Source organism: Oenanthe melanoleuca, chromosome Z, assembly GCF_029582105.1.
Source record: "Oenanthe melanoleuca isolate GR-GAL-2019-014 chromosome Z, OMel1.0, whole genome shotgun sequence".
NCBI lineage: Eukaryota > Metazoa > Chordata > Aves > Passeriformes > Muscicapidae > Oenanthe > Oenanthe melanoleuca.
The window spans coordinates 2,195,057-2,214,417 of NC_079362.1; the positions used below are offsets into that span (position 1 = coordinate 2,195,057).

The window sequence follows — 19,361 nt, forward strand, 5'->3', positions numbered from 1 at the left end:
AAAGGGGTTTACCTGTGCAAGTAAATGCAAATAAAATAAAACTCTGTTCTTCAGGAACTGACAAATTTCCTTTCAATTTGATTGTTAATGCACTACTTTTCCCTGTGGTGTATGTCAGTTTTTCAGAATACTGAATTCACTGTGGAGGAGCCTGAATTTGGATCAGTAACCATAAATCTGCCAATAATCCGCAATGCTGGGACACTGGGTAATGTTACTGTTCAGTGGGCTGCTACCATTAATGGACATCCTGCTGATGATGACTTGCAAGTTGCCATGGGTAATATTACTTTTGCCCCTGGGGAAACCATTCAGATGTTGCTGTTGGAAATCCTGGCTGATGGTATTCCAGAAGTAGAAGAAGTAAGTAAAGAAGTTATGTCTCTCTTGAACAGTATTAGAGTTTTAACTTGCATAAGAAATGTGTGCAGATCCAAATAAAAAATGTTATGGCAGGAAGCTGCAACAAGTTCAGATTTTGTTTTACTTGTGATTATTTTTAGAAATGGCAAAAATTATTTAGCTGCATTATTTGTTTTTCTTTTTTTTTTCTTTTTGAGGTTGTCCATATAGAATTAACTCAGGCCTTCAACGGTGGTGCTATTGGGTTAGATGGCACAGCAAATATTGTTATACCTGCCAATGATAATCCTTATGGCACAGTTTTTTTTCATCAGTCTTCATATCGAATTCAGGAGCCACTAGAAAGAAATTTACTTGCAAATATATCAGTGAGGAGAAGGTCTGTATAATATTGGCTGATTTTGAATTTTTGGTTTGATTTGTTTCTTGTTGGGTGTTTTTTTGGCAATAATTTAAATGTCACGCCCTTATATAGGTATTTGCATCAATTTCTTGTTCTGCCAGCTCTCTTTTTTTGATTTTGAACTAGATGTCTGCTTGTTAGAAATGTACATAAAGTTTCAATGAAATAAATGTTTGTAGGATAAACCCAGTGTACGCAGTGCACTTGAAGTTTTATTTTGCCTATTTAATTGTCAAGCCATTTAAAGCTGCAAACCAGCCTGTTTATGTGATGTGAACTGGAGGACAAAATGCATCAAATGTGTGATGGAAGACAAATTGAAAAGCAGATCAGTTTTGCATGTGAAATATGGTATCCTGAGTGTATAACATCTCAGAGGAATGATAATAGTGCTAGACAGCAAAGGCTTTTTCTTCCTTGACAGTCCTAGGAAGACTAATTTAACTCCTAGAAACAAATGTTTGCAAACATGCATGTTTAACAGACTGCTAACCAAGCTACAAATGATCAAACTTGTTCTCCAAAAAACCCAGCTACTCATCTATTCTGGTAGTAGCTTCAGGAGAAGTCACTGTAATTAGCTAACTTTTCAGCAATTCAGAATTAGTTAATTCTTCAATCAGTTAATTTTGTTAATTTTTATTCTTAACCCAATAACATATAGACTATTAGATGTGATTCACAGGCTAACGTAACATTTTTATTTTAATTTCTTTCAGTGGGGGAAGGTTTGGTCAGCTGCAAATATTTTACAGCACTTCTGAGACTGATGTTGTAGCTCTTGCCATTGAGCAAGGTGAGGATATACTGGCCTACTATGAGTCTCCTGTACCAGGAATTCCTGACCAGCCATCCAAGACCGGAGTGAATGTGTCAGCAGCAAGTGACCCACTGTATGCCTGTGCAACTCAGTGCCTAAAAGAACAAGCATGTTCAGCCTTTACATTTTCCAGTGCCTCAGAGATTCCTCTCTGCCTCTGGCTGACAACAGAGATCAGGCCATTAACTAACATGTCAGGATTATGGACCTACAAGAAAAACATCAGCAGTGCATCCATTCTGTTTAGCACACAAGCCATTGCTGGTAGTGATTATGAATCTATCACAAGACAATGGGCCATCATGCAGGAAGGGGAAGAGTTTGCAAATCTCACAGTTACCATACTCCCTGACAGCCTGCCAGAGCTGGATGAAAAATTCACTATATCCCTGTTAAAAGTCGAACTATTGAATATCTCAGCCAGCTTAAAAAATCAACCAACTGTTGGACAGCCAAATACTTCCACAGTTACCATAATGATGAATGGGGATGCCTTTGGAGTATTTAAGATCTACAGTGTAAGTCCCAATGCAACAGAGGAAGGTCTGTATATTGAAGTAGAAGAACGCCCTCAGGCCAACGTGCAGCTAATGATACACAGGACAGAAGGCAGCCTGGGACAGGTGACAGTGGAATGGCGTGTTGTTGGTGGAACTGCTACGCCAAACTTGGATTTTGTGGGTGTTGGTGAGATTCTGGTGTTTGCTGAAGGTGAGGCAAGGTTTAGCACTAACTTATCTTGTCCAAAACTAAAGAAAACAAAAAATGAACAGACACTCAATGACCACAAAGTCTGAAAAAAAACCCCAAAAAACAAAAAACAAAAGGATGAAAATGATAAATATTTACGTATTTTTAATGAAATATTGCTGTATTCATTATAAAGATAATATTTTTACAAAATAGATGAGGAATAATATTGCTGAAATTGTTATTGTATCAAAGATAATGAAAATGAGAATCAGGCCTAAGTGGTCTTTTGTTAATCATCAGTAAATTCAGTAGTAATTTTTAATGATATATATTTTTAGATTCTGAGATTGTATTGATTTCATAACATAGAAGGATAGTTTAAAAATTGCCAAGAAGAAAAGTCCATAGCAGGCATTATTTAAGCACTGTGCAACATGATGGATGTGGTTTTTATTTTCAAAGTCTGAGATGATTGAACAGTTCTTTTGAAAACAATTTATGGGAGTGTAATAATGATTTTAGTGTTCATTTAGCTTGCTAAACCCTCTGAACTCAAATGAAGGATTGCCAGGAGTGATTTGGAAACTGACATGTAATTATATTAGTGTTTAAAAGTTTACTAAATCTATTTTCAAAATACTTTGGAGGGCAATATAACAAAAATATATGCATGTGGTAAACTGATATAATTATTAGTGAAGGTTATGCACATAGAATGACTAATAGGATTGTGTTGCAAAATGTAATGTATTATAGAGACTGGTAATTGATTGTGTTTGCTGCTTACACTGTCATTTGTTGATATTCCAGAAGACAGGTAGCTAATATAATGACAGCTCACTTTAATGCATTTCCTGGTCCAGTAAATATATAGTCAAGTTTTCATGTATGTATAGTCAAGTTTTGTGTCTGTATGTAGCTCATCAGAAAATGTATTCACTTGATAATTCTTTTTACAGGAATTGTATTCCCCTTTTCTAATGAAAATTTGAAAGTTGGAGAACTTATAAAGCAAATAAGAATTCTAGGCATTCAGAATGCCAACATTGTTAATTTCTACAGAACATACTTAATAATTTGTTATTTATATTGCCTAATATAGCCTTTCATTAGTAATTGAATAAATTTTCATAACAGTAGTTATAACTTTTAGACAAGTAAATAAGCAAAGATTCTTCATGTCTTTTTTTATATTAGTTAAGTACTTACTAGTAGAATAGATGATTGAATCTTTTTAAAAGGTGATTTTCATATGAACACATGTGTATATATATATGTTCTTTTACCTTTAGGTGAAACGAAAAAGATGGTCACACTCACCATTTTAGATGATCCAGAGCCAGAGGATAATGAAAGCATCATAATCAGCCTGGTGCATACTGAAGGAGGGAGTAGGATTCTGCCCAGTTTTGACACTGTCACAGTGGTTATCCTGGCAAGTGACAATGTGGCAGGAATCATTAGCTTCCAGACAGCTGGAAGGTCTGTTATTGGTCGTGAAGGTGAGTTCTGAGTGTTGACCACACTCAGTTTGTTTAACATGAGCTTCCATCTCTGTGCTTTCTGTTGATATCCATTCAAGGATTGTTGCCACTATTTAGAGAATGCCAGCAAACAGAGAATAACCACATACTTAGCACATTTTTCTTTGGATTTTTAACTCCTTCAAATATCTCTTAAATGAAGTCTATGGAAAAGATGAATAGGCCATTTCCAAGCCCATATTTCACCATTTGTTCTTTCACTTCTGTTTCCTGAAGGTTATGCCTTGATTCTACTGGCATTGAATTTCTGTGCTCCTTTTAGCATTTCTCATTATTTTATACCATATTCCAGGACTGTATATAACCACCATCATACAGACCAATTGCTAAGCTTAAGCAAATATTATCTATCACTGACTTGAAATTAAGTCTAAATTATCTAGAAAATATTCCCAGCAAAAAAAAACCCACAAAAAAACCCCAAAAAGAAACGAAAAAAAAAAAACAAAAAAAAAAAAACAAAAACAAAAAAACAAAACCAGAAAAAATATTCCGTCTTTCTAAAGTTTCTCTTCATATTTTTTATGGCAGCTCATTTTAGGCTTGTGAAAATCTTGATGTCATCACTCAGTCATGACTTTTGAGACCGGTAATAGTTAGATATCTAGTGTCTACTAATGTCTTAAGAGAGCATGTCTCGTGTTTTACCGAAGATTTAGTACAGTTCTGCACAGGACAGTAAAAGTACAAATGGTCACTGCTCTTGTTAGCCTTTGCTGGAATTTCAGTGTATTGCAGTCTCAAACTTTTCAGATATGTAAACTGATGGGTAAAGAGAGATTTGCTCTCGAGGAACATGTGCACTGAAATTTTTGTTGGAAGAAAAAGTCTGTCTCAAAAAGAACATGGTCTGTTTTTTTTTCCCAGGACACCATAAGATTTGGATTTTGTTTAGATACAGTTTGTGTTACTTCTGTTGTGCCCAGTTCCATCTTTCATTACTCCACATTAGCAGTTCTGATCTGCCTGACTAGCCAGCTGCAGCCTGGCAGTGTAAGAACAGCTGTTAATGTTAATTAATACAAATAATCTAATTCCTCAAGGTTACAAAGACCTTATTTACTTCCCAGTGGTTAAATATTAGTCATAGCATGCTGAAGCTGAAAGCTTTTATCTGGAGCTTTATATATAGTATTCTATATATAGTATGTATATATAGTGCTAAAACTGATTCCAGTTCTTCAGCTTGTGAAAAATAGTGCCTTGCATTAGAACAAGAAAAAGCAACCAAACTAGTCCACTTTGATACAAAAAAAAAAAAAAAAAAAAAAAGGGAATGAACTAAGGTTTTCATATGATTTCAGTGTTTTTCCTTGATTTTCATTATCAAGTTTTTTCTTATGGAGACAAAACATTATCAGACATAAATCCAAATAGTGTTATCTTTTCTATTTATTTTTTTCTATTTATTATTTATTTATTATATTTATTATATTATTATATTATCATATTATCATATTATTATATTATTATATTATTATTATATTATTGAACAGTTTCTGTTAAGCAACTCAGTATTTTTTTTTCAAGTTGTTCATATAATTTATCACTGTGGGGAGGAAAGATTTGAAAAACTGAAGATTAGCAAGGAAAGAGAAAAAATAGTTCATTTTAGATTTGCTTAAACAGCAACCTTGCAGATGGGAGATGTTAGAAAATACTCAGTGTGAGAAAATTCAGGTATTTATGTTCTCTCTGCATTGTTGTCTGCCAACCGAAAAGAAATGGATTTTTCTCACAGCAGATAACAGAATGCTGTTAAAGACCAAAAGCCTTTCCTGTAGATTTCGACTTTTTGTAAGGGGGGAAGGAAGCCTGGTGAAGGATTTGTGCATCAAATAATTTGATATGTAACACAGTGCTCAGGGCACTTTTTGCCCTGCTAACACGGAATAAGTTTAGCAGTGTAGGTGACTCTGTTTTGAAAGTTACGTAATGGAGTAAATCCTTTCTTCACACTTCAGCTGTGGATCATGGCTGTCTTGGTGACATATATGAATATATTCAGTTCACACAATCACCATACTGAGGGCAAGGGCAGCATTTAAATACAAGCAGAACTGCAATAGCTGTATGCCTATGACTGAATTAGATGAAAACACACTGCAGTAGCTTAAAATAAGGAACAAGTGGAGAATGGATTAGGTCTCCTTCTCCTTCATAAGACTAGAAATCTAAAGAAAGATTTAAAAGAGTAAAACATTAAAAAAACCCTACGACAAAATAGTGAAATTAACCTAAGAATGCTTTCAATCTTCAGAAATTGATTTTTATTTGTGTTACTATTTCTTACTGGATAGGAATAACAAAGATTTTGGTAAAGCTGGCTGAGCTGACTCTTAGAGGGTCTTTAATGAAAATGAATTGTACTTCAGGTTTCTTCTTGGTGCTTGGATTACAGTGTATCAAAATCCTGTATCTTGAAGTATTTTACAGTCCTTAGTGAAAATTTGTTGTGTTGCATAATGTAGCATTGAAATAACCCTTGTCTGTATTGTGTGTTCTATGATGATATTAAAGTAATTATTTTTCTAATAAATATTTATTTGTTTGCTATGAATGTTCAAAATTCTCGAATGGGATAAACAGATTTCAGGGCAGTATGAAATGACATGAAAAATTAGGCTTAGAGGGACCTGTAAATTGTCAATCTGTCCTCAGATATCTGAGTGTAGAAGCAGAATTCTTGTGATGTCAATAAATTTCGAATTCTTTGTTTTCTTAGAACTAGCGTGGGGCAACTTAAAACAAGGTTTAAATAAAGTTTGAAATTATGAGACTGATAGCTTACTAATTGTATGTACTGGAAAATTGGTGTATACAATTTTTGTATTACTTCTTCACAAATTTAGTTTTCAGTTTATTATATTAAGGTCTTTTGAAATTTGCTGTTCATATCTATCTCATTCGTAGCCAATACAATACAGTCAAATATTTCCTTGCCAAACAGAGAACATGTCCAGAAAATGATCAATTTTTTTCTGCCAGTTTTAGATATACAATACTGTCCTGTAATATAATATGCCAGAATAACCAGATAAGCATCACAATTTGTTCTTTGAGTTACACAGTCAATGGGAGTAGCTGTGCTACTCAATTCTGTATGCTGTGTACTAAGAACATAACCTAACACCACACCTGCACTTTCCCTTTCACAGATGTATCTGTGTTTCTCAGTAGGGTGGCTTTTAAGTGTGTACATAGCACAGACTAAAAGATGGAATTATTTCCAGTTTTGCAACAGCAACAAAAATTCAAGTCAATTTATAGCAATACTAAAAAATGCATTTTCAGTCAGTTGAGGATGGACCTAAGTTTACATTATTATTTCCAAGCACCTCAATATTATTAATTTCTGTGTATTTCATGTCCTTGAAAACTAATTGCATAATTATATACTTTCATTCTACGAACTGGAAAAATACCATTGGCATACAGATGCAATACACTTATCTCCTCTAATATGGATATATTACACAATTTTACTAATATTATCTGCTGAACTATTTCATTTTAATATAATATGTAATTTTAAATGCCTATATTTAAAATATTTAATTTTATATGATGTATTTATTTTCTATAAATACATATAGCTATTTCATACTTTATATGAATTTTCTTAATTTTTCAAAATTTTCTAAAGAGTTTACTCTTTAAGTGACCATTTGGTTAAATATTATAAATGTAGAAAAAATAACTTCTTATAGATGCATATTTTTATTTGATACCTATTATCTCTGAAATTATAATAAATTATTAAAATAATTTTAAAATTATAAAACATTAATTTTTTGCTTCTAAATACTGTCCTTTTAAAATTGTGATTTTTTTTTTTTCTGGGGTTTTCTAACATCCAGAAACTGATAACATTTGTAAATTAAAACTCACATAAATGGAACTTGCAGGTAATTACTAGCATCTTTCCACATGCAGTATGTAAAGTCACAAGATACTGCAGATATTAGGAACATGTCTATTCCTTGCCAGTGAGCTGCTGTAGAAAACTGTGTTAAAGCTGTGTGTAGAGCATTTATTGTGTGTAGTTCACAAACAGATACTCTCTTTGTTTTGTGCATGTTTTGATAGCAGTTATACATATGTACCAGTTTCCTTTATATGTTGATAATTCTTTCCAACAATGAAATAATTTCATAAAAGCCCATGAGGAAAGAGTTTAGATTTGTGGGGGTTTTGTTTCAATATTTTAAAAAAGGTATTACTTAACTACAAGGAAACTCACTATTAAAAATATTAAGATTTCAAATAAAAAATACTTTAACTGTGATTCAGATTTTTTCATTTTCATTTTAATAGTTGAATTGTAGAAGAATAAACCCCAAAATATTGCATTTTGTCCTTTGTCCCTAGGAGAACAATTGCAATTCCATATTGTAAGAACTGCCCCAGGGCTGGGAAATGTTACTGTTGAGTGGAAAATAGTTGGATATAATGTACAACAAAATTTTGAATATTATTCTGGAATTCTCTTTTTTTCTGAGGTGAGTCCATAAGCAAATTTAATGGCTACAAGATAATATTGTAGTTTGAAGTGAGCTGATGAAACAAGTGTGCTTTTATAGTAGTCTTCTTTGTCTTGGTATGATTAAACTGCAGGGAGTGTATAGTTTTCAGTATTTTAACTTGACATTTCTTAAAGGTATTGCTCAAAATACATATGATAGAGTGGTATTAATTGTACTCTGTACACTAATGACTTATCAGCTTATCAATAACTTTTATAGGGGGTATTGAATACAACATTATACGTCCACTTGCTGGATGACCATATTCCAGAAGAAAAGGAAGAATACCGGATCATCCTGTACAACATCAAAACAGAAGGTAATGGCAAACTACACACTGCTATATCTGCTGTATCTAAAATTTCCAGTTAGTAGTGTGATAGTTCTGCTTGTATTGAGCCGTTTTGGAAGTGTAGGACTAAGAATATTGAAAATGTTGCAAAGTATGGAAAATTTGTTCACATTTTATTGAAACAGACTGGACACATCTGTGTGTTTATGTATATGATACATAAACATATGATACAGGTGTCATAAAATAAATTGATATTTTTATCTTTTTAAACAATCTTGTCTGTCAGGCTGTCTTTCTGATCTGCCTCTGAATTACAGAAGGTCAGAATATTTTACTCTTTCATTGAAATTATAATGAGAAAAGAAGCATGAAACTACATCCCTTCTGAAATACCCTTTGTTAAACTGGAATTAGTGTCTAAACACCAAACTAACTTGATGTGGGTGGTGTTGCTGATAGGTGCCTTACCAACTTGTCTAAAAAATTTGTTTACTCTTGTAATCCTTCAGAATAAGTTTAAATTCATGTGGTTGATCATCAAGACAACGCTTGTAGTAATTTCTTAATGGAATGATTAAGAAGTTGAATATAATTTTAACTTTTATAATGAATTCCTAGGAAAACTTTCCTATTACAATAGAAGTAGTTTAGGAAAGTTAATATTTAGCAGTCTCTTCAAATTTTCTCATTTCTTAATATAGTCTTGAACTCTATAGTTTTTTACATACAATTTTTGTAGTGATTGAATGTTCCTGTGCTTGTTATAGAATGCAATTACACCATCTGTAAAATTCAGTGAGCATATAATGTGTTTGGTTTGATTTCATTTGCAATTTTACTGGCTGTCATTTTTACATAAAAATAGCAGTAATGTAAGCCAAAACTTCATTTACCTAACATTATTAATTGTAGTCCATTGGTTCTCTTGCAGGTGTTTCTCCTGCTGGTGCTGCTGTTTTGGATAGTCAAGGATATGAAGCTGTTTTGACAGTAGAAGCTAGTGATGAACCACATGGATTACTGAATTTTGCTTCTCCATCCAGGGTAGTTTTACTTCCAGAGGAAAACAAAACAGTTCAGCTTTTTATTAACAGAGAATTTGGATCTCTAGGTTTGTATAACATCTCCAAGAGAAATTAAATTTTATTTTCAAAATAATTAGACAAATGAACGCCATGACAAGGAGGCTAGAAAATCTGGAAAATCTTGGATACAATTGAGGTTTCCAGAACTTCTAGGCCCCTTACTCTGGGCTTGGAAACTAAGTTTTAGATAAAACTAAAGCCATAGCCTTTAATTCTACAGCAAGGGATCTGGGAGCTATGACATATCTAGTTCACTGTTAGGGTTGTACTGTTATGTCCAGCAAATATGTCTTGAATTTTTAGTCTGTCCAGAACAAATTAAGAAACATGAGAGAAGGAGCTTATATGGAATTATCATTCCCACAGCATTCCCTCTGTAAACTTCCTGAATCTGACAGTTTAGGAATATCCCATGGAAAAAGTTGCATTGACACCTCTGAATTCAGTTTATGCCTCTCCTGAGAACTATGCATTTAATTCAGTTTTCCTTTTAAAATAAAATTAAATGGTACTAACTTTAATAATGTTCTGTGTGGCAAAATATTTTTATGTTTCTTTCCTGAGTATTTTGACTTCCATTGAGAGATAACATGCATAATAATTTTCTATTTATGTTTTTAGACTATATTTAGAACTCAGTGAGAATCTCTCTTATTTGTTTTTATCTGGTTTGAGGTTAATTGATCAGTTGAAACAAATATTCAAGATCTGGACACACTACAGATTTGTAGAAGAGTTTGAATGTCATTTCTTTGTTTTCCCCTTTCTTTTTTAATGTCAATCAGTATCTAAATTACCTTCCAAACACTACTTAGGAAACTTAGTTTATTGTAAGAATCCATTGTAAATGTGAAATCTCTCAATTAACTCCATATTTATTTATTAAAACTAAGATTCTTGTATACCTTATTTCATTTTATTTCATACAGATTAATTTTGAATTTCATTTGTCATTTTATATCTGGGATCACTCTCTTTAAATTTGTAATTTGAGTTACTCTGGCAGATTAGTGAGACTTGGCTTTATTATAGAAAAAAAAAAAAATCTAGCTTTTCCTGTAATGAAATCTATCACTGTATGCCCTAATTTTTGTTCTCCATCAACATCTGTGTCAGTCTACCTGGAAAACAAACTAAATTTAGAACTCTCCTTAGAGCCTTTCTCAGACATCAGTCATTCCTGACACCCTCTACTTCCCTTGACACCAAACCTGGTATTAATAATACATTAGATGTCCCAGGTATGTAATGTAATATTTGAAGTTCACAGCATCTCAAATATATTAATACATGGGTCCTAATGCTTTCTGAGTCCTGTGATCTTGGACATAAGACTGAAAGGAATAGGTCTCGTTGGTTTCAGATTAGTTTTAATCTTCTGGTTTGTAGTTAGATGCTCCATTTTTTTGACTAGCATTTGATCTCTTTCTTTGTCTGTTCCAGTGAGCATTACATAATAATTGAAAAAGTGGGCTTTTTTTGGTCACATTTTAAACAGGTGCCATCAATGTCACATATGCCACAGTTCCAGGGTTGGTCTTCTTAAGTAACCAGACAGAGGGGACCTTAGCTGAACCAGGAGCTGATTATGTAGCTGTTTCTGATTCAGTGATTTTGGAAGAAGGAGAAACATCAGCTGCCATAAATGTTACTATTCTAGAGGTAAATTCTATATCCTTTCACTCTATACTTATTTGTGTGACTACTGGAAAGGAATATTGTGGAACCTGAATCTTGCAACCTGTATTACTTGAAGCTATCAATTTTATTTTAATTTAGAAAGACTGCTTTGGTCTTTAATGGTAAAATCACAGAAGGACAAATAATAACAGAAGACTGTTCTTACTTAAATGAAATTTAACTCTTTCATTAAGACTTTATTTTATGATATTCAGACCTGTGTAATTCATTGCTTTCTACTTTAACAGTGAAGAGCTTTATCAGGCTCTTACTTTATCAGTAGCTGCTATTTGTGCTTTTAAAACTGACCAGAAATTTACTCACATCTAATTCAGTGTCACCACAATCTTTTCACTAAATATAATGTCTTCCTTCATAATTAACATTTTATGTTAAAGTGTTCCAGGAAAATGGAAGCATAAATTAATTATAGTGTTACTATAAGGTTAGAGACTTCTAGTGTATTGCTTTTTGACAAATTCTGTGATTGTTTCTTAAAGAAAATGATAAGAGAATATACTGGATTTGTGTTTTGTAGGATGAAGTACCAGAAGTGCAAGAATTCTTCTTGGTTAATTTAACTTCAGTGGAACTTGTCATGAACCATTCAACTTCTTCCCCACCTAGGCTGGGTAAAACAACTTAAAAACAATTATGTTTCATTTTATTTTTATATCAATTGAATATTATTCCACTTGCCGCTTCCCAAATAAGCCAAAATAAGACAGGGTGTTCTGCAAGAAACATTGTAGAACATCAAACATAGTCATTACGCTGGCTTCTTACTTTTTAAAGCCCTGTAAAAATGACAAAACAATTTTAATAGAGTAGTTAGTAATTAGCAATTAGCAGTTGGAGAACATAGTTATCTCAAAAATTGCATTGGCAATGTGTTAATGTGGTTTTAATTTCCAAGTAAATGACAGAAACAGCTATGTACAACAAATTCTTTCAAGTAGTTCCTTTGGTGAGTCTTTCAAAAGTACCTTTTTATTACTCTTTATCAGATTTACTTTTAGGAGTCATGATCTGCTGTATTCCTACTCTTCCACACAACTTCATTAGTTTGCTTATTTAGGTCCTCATTCTGCTGCTGAAGTCAGTAGCAGAGCTGCCATTGGCTTTAAAGACAATTGGGTTATCCTGTGGCACCAGTGACTGATTATGCTGATTATTTCTAACATCCTCTGTGACTCTTTTTCCCTTTCTTTGCATGCGTATTGAAGTGACAGAGTTAATTCGTTACAGACTGAAAGGTAACTTGCAAGACTGACTAATGATGTGTAGACACTGAGCTGTGATTAGTTGAATCTAAAATTTAAAACATAGAAAGAGTAACCTTAAAGTACGAAGGATTGTTCTGAGTGTGGTATAATCTTACCTTCTGCCATAAGTGGTTAGCAGTCTGAGTCATGACCATTTGACTCTGATGTTCTTGGGATGATCAGATAATAGTTTTAATCCATGAGGCAAAAGTTTGTCCTCATTATAAAATGTCACAATTAATTCTGTTATCAGACTAGTTTCTAATCTTGTTTTCCCTTTTTGCGTATTTTTTTTTTTTTTGTGATTGAGAATTCAAATCCTTGTTGGTGTAGTGCATTTGTTTAGGATTTAGCAATCCACAGCCACATATATGCAATATGGGATGTCTGTGGTATACAGTTAAACACATGGAACTTAAGTGACCTTTATTTCTGATCTGAGACTTTGTGGATATGGAGCACAAAGAGCAAACATAAGGACAGTTCTGTCTTCTTCATGCTTCCCTTGCTCCATCCCATCGTTTAGAAAAGGTGGAAGAAAAGGCCCAACTCTAATAAAAAAAGTGCAAGGAATTAAGAAAAGGGAAAATGTTCCATACTTAAGAATGATGAAAGAAAAATTAATAAACTTAATGGATAGAAGAAAGACTTAAGATGGGGTAAAATGACAGGAGGGCCTCAGGGGAAGGGAAGAATGCCAGATATTAAATAAGAGATCTGATATTTATTGAAAGTGAAGTATTATAGAACTTAAGTGAGTTGATCAGGCTCACAGACATGACGAGGGAAAATACCAGTTAGGAAGCTGAAGGGTCTATATGCACTGTAACCCCTATGGATTTCTAAACCTTTCTGCTGTCTGTGTAGAGGTGTTGCAGCTGCAGCTCACGTTAAGCACTATCTCATAGTGTCACGTTTGGATTCATGGCAGTGAGCTTTTACTTTTTTTCAGTTTTATCTGATTTAATAGTAATCTCTCTGATGGATCTGAAAATAGTATATTTACTACAGATTTAGTGGAGTCAATTTGTTTTGTAGAAATTGTCAGTCTTCATTTCTTTTTAATTTTTATTGAAAGTAAATTGACATAAATTGAAGTAGACGTGATGCTGTTTAAACAAAATAAGGCATTATGTTTTCAGAAGAATCAAATTCTGACGGTCAAATTCTGGTCCCTGAAATTAGTGGAAATTGCTGGCATTCATCTATTATTCAGTATTTTCACGGGCAATACATGCAATAATCTTACAGAGTTATTGTGAAGATACATGTGTTTTTATGTAGTAATAGTATGTTACAGTATATAAACTAACTAAATGGAAATTAATAATTCTTTTTTATAATAGAATCTGTGGTGTGTACCATTAAGATTTATTATCAGGCACTGAAAGAAATACGAGATACTGCTTAATTCATTATTCTTTTTACTCATTTTCCCTCCCATATTCAGAATGGCACAGTCTGCCTTTTTACTCATTTTCCCTCCCATATTCAGAATGGCACAGTCTGCAAAACATTAAATATCATCATAATAAAAACACACAATGAATTAAGACTTGATGAATTAAGACTTGATGAAAAATCTTGCTATTATCATTTTCTGTTTTTTCTGTGCTGTGGGTTTTCTTCAATTTTTTTTTTTTTTTTTTTTTTTTTTTTTAATGCATTAAATGTAATGTTGGTAATTAAAGGCACTGTGCTGCAGTTTTAATAGTAAGCTAGTAAGGACAGATTTTCTTCAAGCCTTTTGAGGTACCCTGTCCACTTCATTTTCCCCTCCACATTTTGGCAATAGAAAAGTATGTATTTCTTCTATAAAATTAATACAGATACAAAGAAATGCTTCTGCTGTTCTTGAAAATAATGAAAATGAATTGAAAATGAATTCTACTGTTCTTACATACTTGTTCTTCTGCTTTCATTTGTAGATGTGGAAGGTTTAGCTTCTCAAATCATTATTGATGCTAATGATGGAATAAGCGGAGTAGTTGAATGGGAAAGTACCAAGTAAGTCTTGTCACCTTGAAGAGCTCCCTGTGGGAGTTAATTATTAGTGTTGCCCAACTATTTTCATTTTCAATTAACAGTAAAACTCCTATTAAAAATAGGATCAAATCTTTGAGACGACATCGTATCGTTTAGTTCAGTGGAACAGGAAAGATGATTCCCACACTAGAAGCCAACATTTACAGCGTGTTTACTCAGAAATCTCATGCTACTATGTACTTATTTTCAATATTGTCCTTTGGTATTGTGAATTTTCATCACTCCCTCAAGCCTCCATCCAGTGCCCCAGCCTCTGCATGCACATTGGTATCTCCCAGATCTTATTCTCTGATTTCCAGGAGCTATGCTCATATTTCCATGCTCATAGACAGTGCTGATCTGCCTCTAATAAGTAGGGGAAAAGGGTCCTATAGTTCAATTCCATTTTGATAAGGAAAACAATATATAATGGTTGCATTAGACAAGTGGTAATGATGCCTTACTGTAGTAGTGCCTTTTTCTTAAAAGGTAGAGGTGATGATTTTAAGTGAAATACCATCTTATTAAAAGAACATGCTCAGAGAGCACTGAGAATTTGTCTTGGTTTTTGTTTTAGTTTTGAAGTTAATGAATCTCATGGGAATCTGACCATAATGGCATTACGAAACAAAGGCTCTTATGGCAACGTGTCAGTGTTTTTTTATGCCCAAAATTTGGAGGCACAGCTGGGTTTGGATTTTAATGTGATCTCAAGGGTAAGAAGCAAACTTTAAATCTAATAGTTATCATTTTTTCAGCTCCCTCAAAAGAACATCTTCTTATTTATTCTGCAGAAGGGTCACTAGTACGTCTAGATTTCTCAACTTATTTCAGTTGCTCTTATCATCTGAATAGAGTTAGATAGATTTAGCCATCTTATTTGTCTTCCTTTCTTTTTTAGTACTGAAACTTTTGTAAACTTTCAAACATCTATTTCAAATACAATTTTGCTTAGTCAAGAGCATATAAGATTTCATGTAAGATTTAATATTTTTCACAACAGATCTTTTGAAGTGAATTGCTCTTGTTTGTCCTCGCTCTGCAAAGTGCTAAACTATTTAACTATATTGCTTCTTTTTCAATCAATTTATAAGGGACATAGAAATTACTCCTCTTCTTGCTTCTTCTTTCTTCTCTATTTAAGGCAATTCTGCTCTAGCTAAATTTAAAATTTCTCTGTGTATTATCAATTATTGTATATTCACTGCTTTCTGTCTTTCAATGCTAGACTCTTTTTTTTGCTGATGGAGAAAGGAATAAATCTGTTGTCGTTGTGATTTGTGATGATGATATTCCTGAAGGTGTTGAGAGGTTCCAGTTAATTCTAACAAATCCCTCATTTGGCCTGGAATTAGGGGAGAACACAACAGGTAAAACTTAGTTTTGAAGTCCTCATTTTTCAGAATTGTATCTTGGTCACTTTAATTTCATTCTCCTGAATAATCATGTTTTACAAAACACCAGTGTGTTCCTGTGATAGATTATTAAACTCATTTGGAAAGTTCTTAAACATCCTTTTGAAAAATGTAAAAAACCAAAATAATATGTAAAATAAGGAATTAGAAAACGCAAAAGCTGGATGTTTTAATAAGAAAGCCTAGATTCTTCCTTTCTAGAAATCTTCCTAGATAAAGCAAAATACTTCCGTATTCTTTTAAGTGGTATCAGGGACATAAAAGCAATATACATATATTTAAGAAAGAATGGATTTATGTATATATTAATTTATTTGTACCTGTGTACAATTATACTTTATTATGTTAATTGAAGCATATTTCTATTATTTATTTCTCGAAAGCCACAATTACTATATTTGCCAATGATGATGGACATGGAATTTTGTCGTTCAATAACAGTGATCACTTCTTCCTAAGAGAGCAAACAGCTCTCCATCTGATGGAAAGTGTTGCAGTATTAAATATCATTAGAGAACCTCCTCAGGGAATCTTTGGAACAGTGTCTGTTCAGTATCTTGTAAGTGAAGTTAATTCTTCAGAACCATCAGTGGATTTGACCCCTTCTCAAGGATACATTGTGCTGGAAGAGGGAGTCAGATTTAAGGTAATATGATAGTTATAACACAAAAAGTGAGGAAGGCTTTATTTAAAAATTTTTGGGAACATTTCAGCAATGTTTGTGTTTTTTCATGTAATAATTTTTTTTCTTATGTTTTCATTAATTCTCAGAATAAACTGAGTTGTGGGAGTGCAGAAAAATTGGATATGCTTTTCTGTAGATATTTCTCTCTTTGTAATAGTTCAGGTAAATTGAAAACAATACAATGGGTATATAATATGATGTCTGTATAGGATAATTTATTTATATGTGTTGGTATACAGCTGAAAGACAAACTTTGACATGAAGTCATAATTTGCTGCTGTAAGTAATTATAGTGGAATTAAAAATACCATTCCTTTTCATGGCCTGAAAAGCGTGTTCTGCAGCCAAGCCAAAGGTAAGCAGCTTTCAGAGTTTTGGAAATTGAAAATTACTTATTTTCCTGGCAGTATTAATCCCGCTGCTTCTGTACTGTCCCCATAAGAATGTCAGCTAGAAAATGAGTTATCTTAAGTGTGTCAATAATAGGTTAGTATATTATGGTTAAGAAAGTAGAATCTGAAACAAACCTTTCTGCAAACACTGGTTTTTAGTTTCTGAACCTAAAATGCATTTGGCACCTCAGTGATGGGCAGTTTAGCAGATCTGTGAGAAGTAGGGAGTAAAAGATTTCTCCATACAGTCGTGCAGTATGGTTTATTAAAGAAGTAAATAGAGATCTAAAATGTTGTAAGCATTATTTTAGTTCTAGATCTTTCATTACTAAGTACTACTCAACACTAAGGCAAAGGTACATGTGCTATTGTCACTTTCACCTCTTTGGGTAATGGGGAGAATGACAGTGAAAACACCTATTTCTCTCTAGACAGTTCTCTGCTGATTTGAGACCACCTTGTGACAATGTCATTCTTATCCACCATGGTGCAGTAGAGGGAATAAAACATCAAGAAGAGAGTGTTTAAAATATTCCTCTATTGACTTTTATTTCCTTTCTTTTCTCAGTACCAGAAGTATAATTACCCTGTTGCTCATGAGATAGTTCAGTTGACAACTAAAGTAAACCCAACCTGACTGAGCTGCATTAGGGAATCTCTATGGGGTACCTCTATTAGGATACCTCTATGGGGACTATGAATTACCAAGGAACATGTGGAATAAGTACAAAACAAAAGAAAAAAGGATCAAAACCTGTTACATTTCAGAGTATCTTGTGATATGAGGAAAGAAGGGAAAGGAAAAATAAAAAGAAAGTGGATATGCTCATGTTAGTGTTGCGGTAATGGAGGTCACCAGAGGGATTACTATAGAACCTCTGCCTGAACTGTCCATGCCTTTCTCCTGCCTTCTCCAGTTTCAAGAGCTGCTGTTGTGCTGTCCTGCTGTCCAGAGCTGTTCCAAGAAAAGAAAGAACAGAAACAGCAGCATGGCCTGAATAACTTTGTCATTGTTAGCTGTCAAGTCTCAGCAGCTTTCTGTGCTTGTTTCTTGTCAGACACTGCGTATTTCTGCAATCCTGGATGAAGAACCAGAATTGGATGAGCACTTTGTTGTCACCCTGTTCAATCCAACTGGAGGAGCCAGACTAGGCACCAGAGTGCAAACTATGATTACAGTATTACAGAACCAGGCTCCACTGGGGCTTTTCAGCATCTACCCAGTTACAAATAGGTACTGAACCCCGATTCAATCAAAAGGATGTTTTTCATATGCCATAGAGTTGGTTTCCCTTTAAAAAATTTGGTAAACCAGTTGTAAAATTTATGATTTTTAAAAGTATACTATTTGTCAAATTCTATTACTGCTACACAGAAGAACAGAAAAAACACTTAAAATGGACTGCTCATTGTTAGAAATGTTGACTTCTCTATGCATTTTTCCTTGAAACAGCACTTCATTAGTCCCCAAACATTTCTCTAATAGTAGTAGATAATAAGAATTTAATAGAATTCCATAGACCAGTTCCCCAGCAATCAGAAATTTTCAAATTTGCCTATTTATTTAAGCTTGTGTAAGATACATCCTCACTCAGAGCTGTTTTTTTAGAACCAAATGAGCCATCTTACTTGGACAAGGTCAAGAAGTGGGCCCTGGGAATCCCATGAGATGTAACAAGACCAAATGCAAAGTGCTGCACCTGCAGTGCAGGCTGGGGATGAACAGATTGAGATCTGCCCTGCCCCAAAGGACATGGGGGTGCTGGAGAGGGGCTGGACATGAGCCAGCCATGGGCACTCCCAGCCCAGAGAGCCAAACGTGTCCTGGTGCATCCAAAGCAGCTTGGGCAGAAGTGAGGAAGGGATTTCTGTCCCTGCTCTCACTGTGGTGAAACCTCAGCTGCAGAGCTGCCTCCAGCCCTGGAGCCCCAGCAGGAAGACATGGAGCTGTTGGAGCAGGACAGAGGAGGCCACTCAATTTATCAGAGGGATGGAGCACCTCTGCTGGGAGGAAATGCTGAGAGAATTGGGATTGTTCATCCAGAAGAGGCAGCTTTGACCTGACTCAGCTGTAACCTTCCAGTACCTAAAGGAAGCCTGTCTGAAAGCTGGAGAGGGACTTTTGGCAGGGGCATGTAGTGACAAGACAAGAGGGAATGGCTTAAAATGG

At 34.0% G+C, this 19,361-nt stretch overlaps 1 protein-coding gene across 1 annotated transcript in view; it reads left to right on the forward strand.

Annotated features, from left to right (window-relative positions):
• ADGRV1 (adhesion G protein-coupled receptor V1) overlaps nucleotides 1–19,361 on the forward strand; it is a 267,302-nt gene that overhangs the window by 65,846 nt on the left and 182,095 nt on the right. The window contains exons 32-45 of the mRNA XM_056514381.1: nucleotides 119–363; nucleotides 561–742; nucleotides 1,486–2,297; nucleotides 3,572–3,781; nucleotides 8,195–8,325; nucleotides 8,569–8,668; nucleotides 9,576–9,755; nucleotides 11,228–11,391; nucleotides 11,948–12,041; nucleotides 14,603–14,681; nucleotides 15,277–15,415; nucleotides 15,928–16,069; nucleotides 16,498–16,760; nucleotides 18,250–18,425. Of these exons, the coding sequence (XP_056370356.1) occupies nucleotides 119–363; nucleotides 561–742; nucleotides 1,486–2,297; nucleotides 3,572–3,781; nucleotides 8,195–8,325; nucleotides 8,569–8,668; nucleotides 9,576–9,755; nucleotides 11,228–11,391; nucleotides 11,948–12,041; nucleotides 14,603–14,681; nucleotides 15,277–15,415; nucleotides 15,928–16,069; nucleotides 16,498–16,760; nucleotides 18,250–18,425 (2,917 nt within the window). The remainder of the gene's footprint in view (nucleotides 1–118; nucleotides 364–560; nucleotides 743–1,485; nucleotides 2,298–3,571; nucleotides 3,782–8,194; nucleotides 8,326–8,568; nucleotides 8,669–9,575; nucleotides 9,756–11,227; nucleotides 11,392–11,947; nucleotides 12,042–14,602; nucleotides 14,682–15,276; nucleotides 15,416–15,927; nucleotides 16,070–16,497; nucleotides 16,761–18,249; nucleotides 18,426–19,361) is intronic.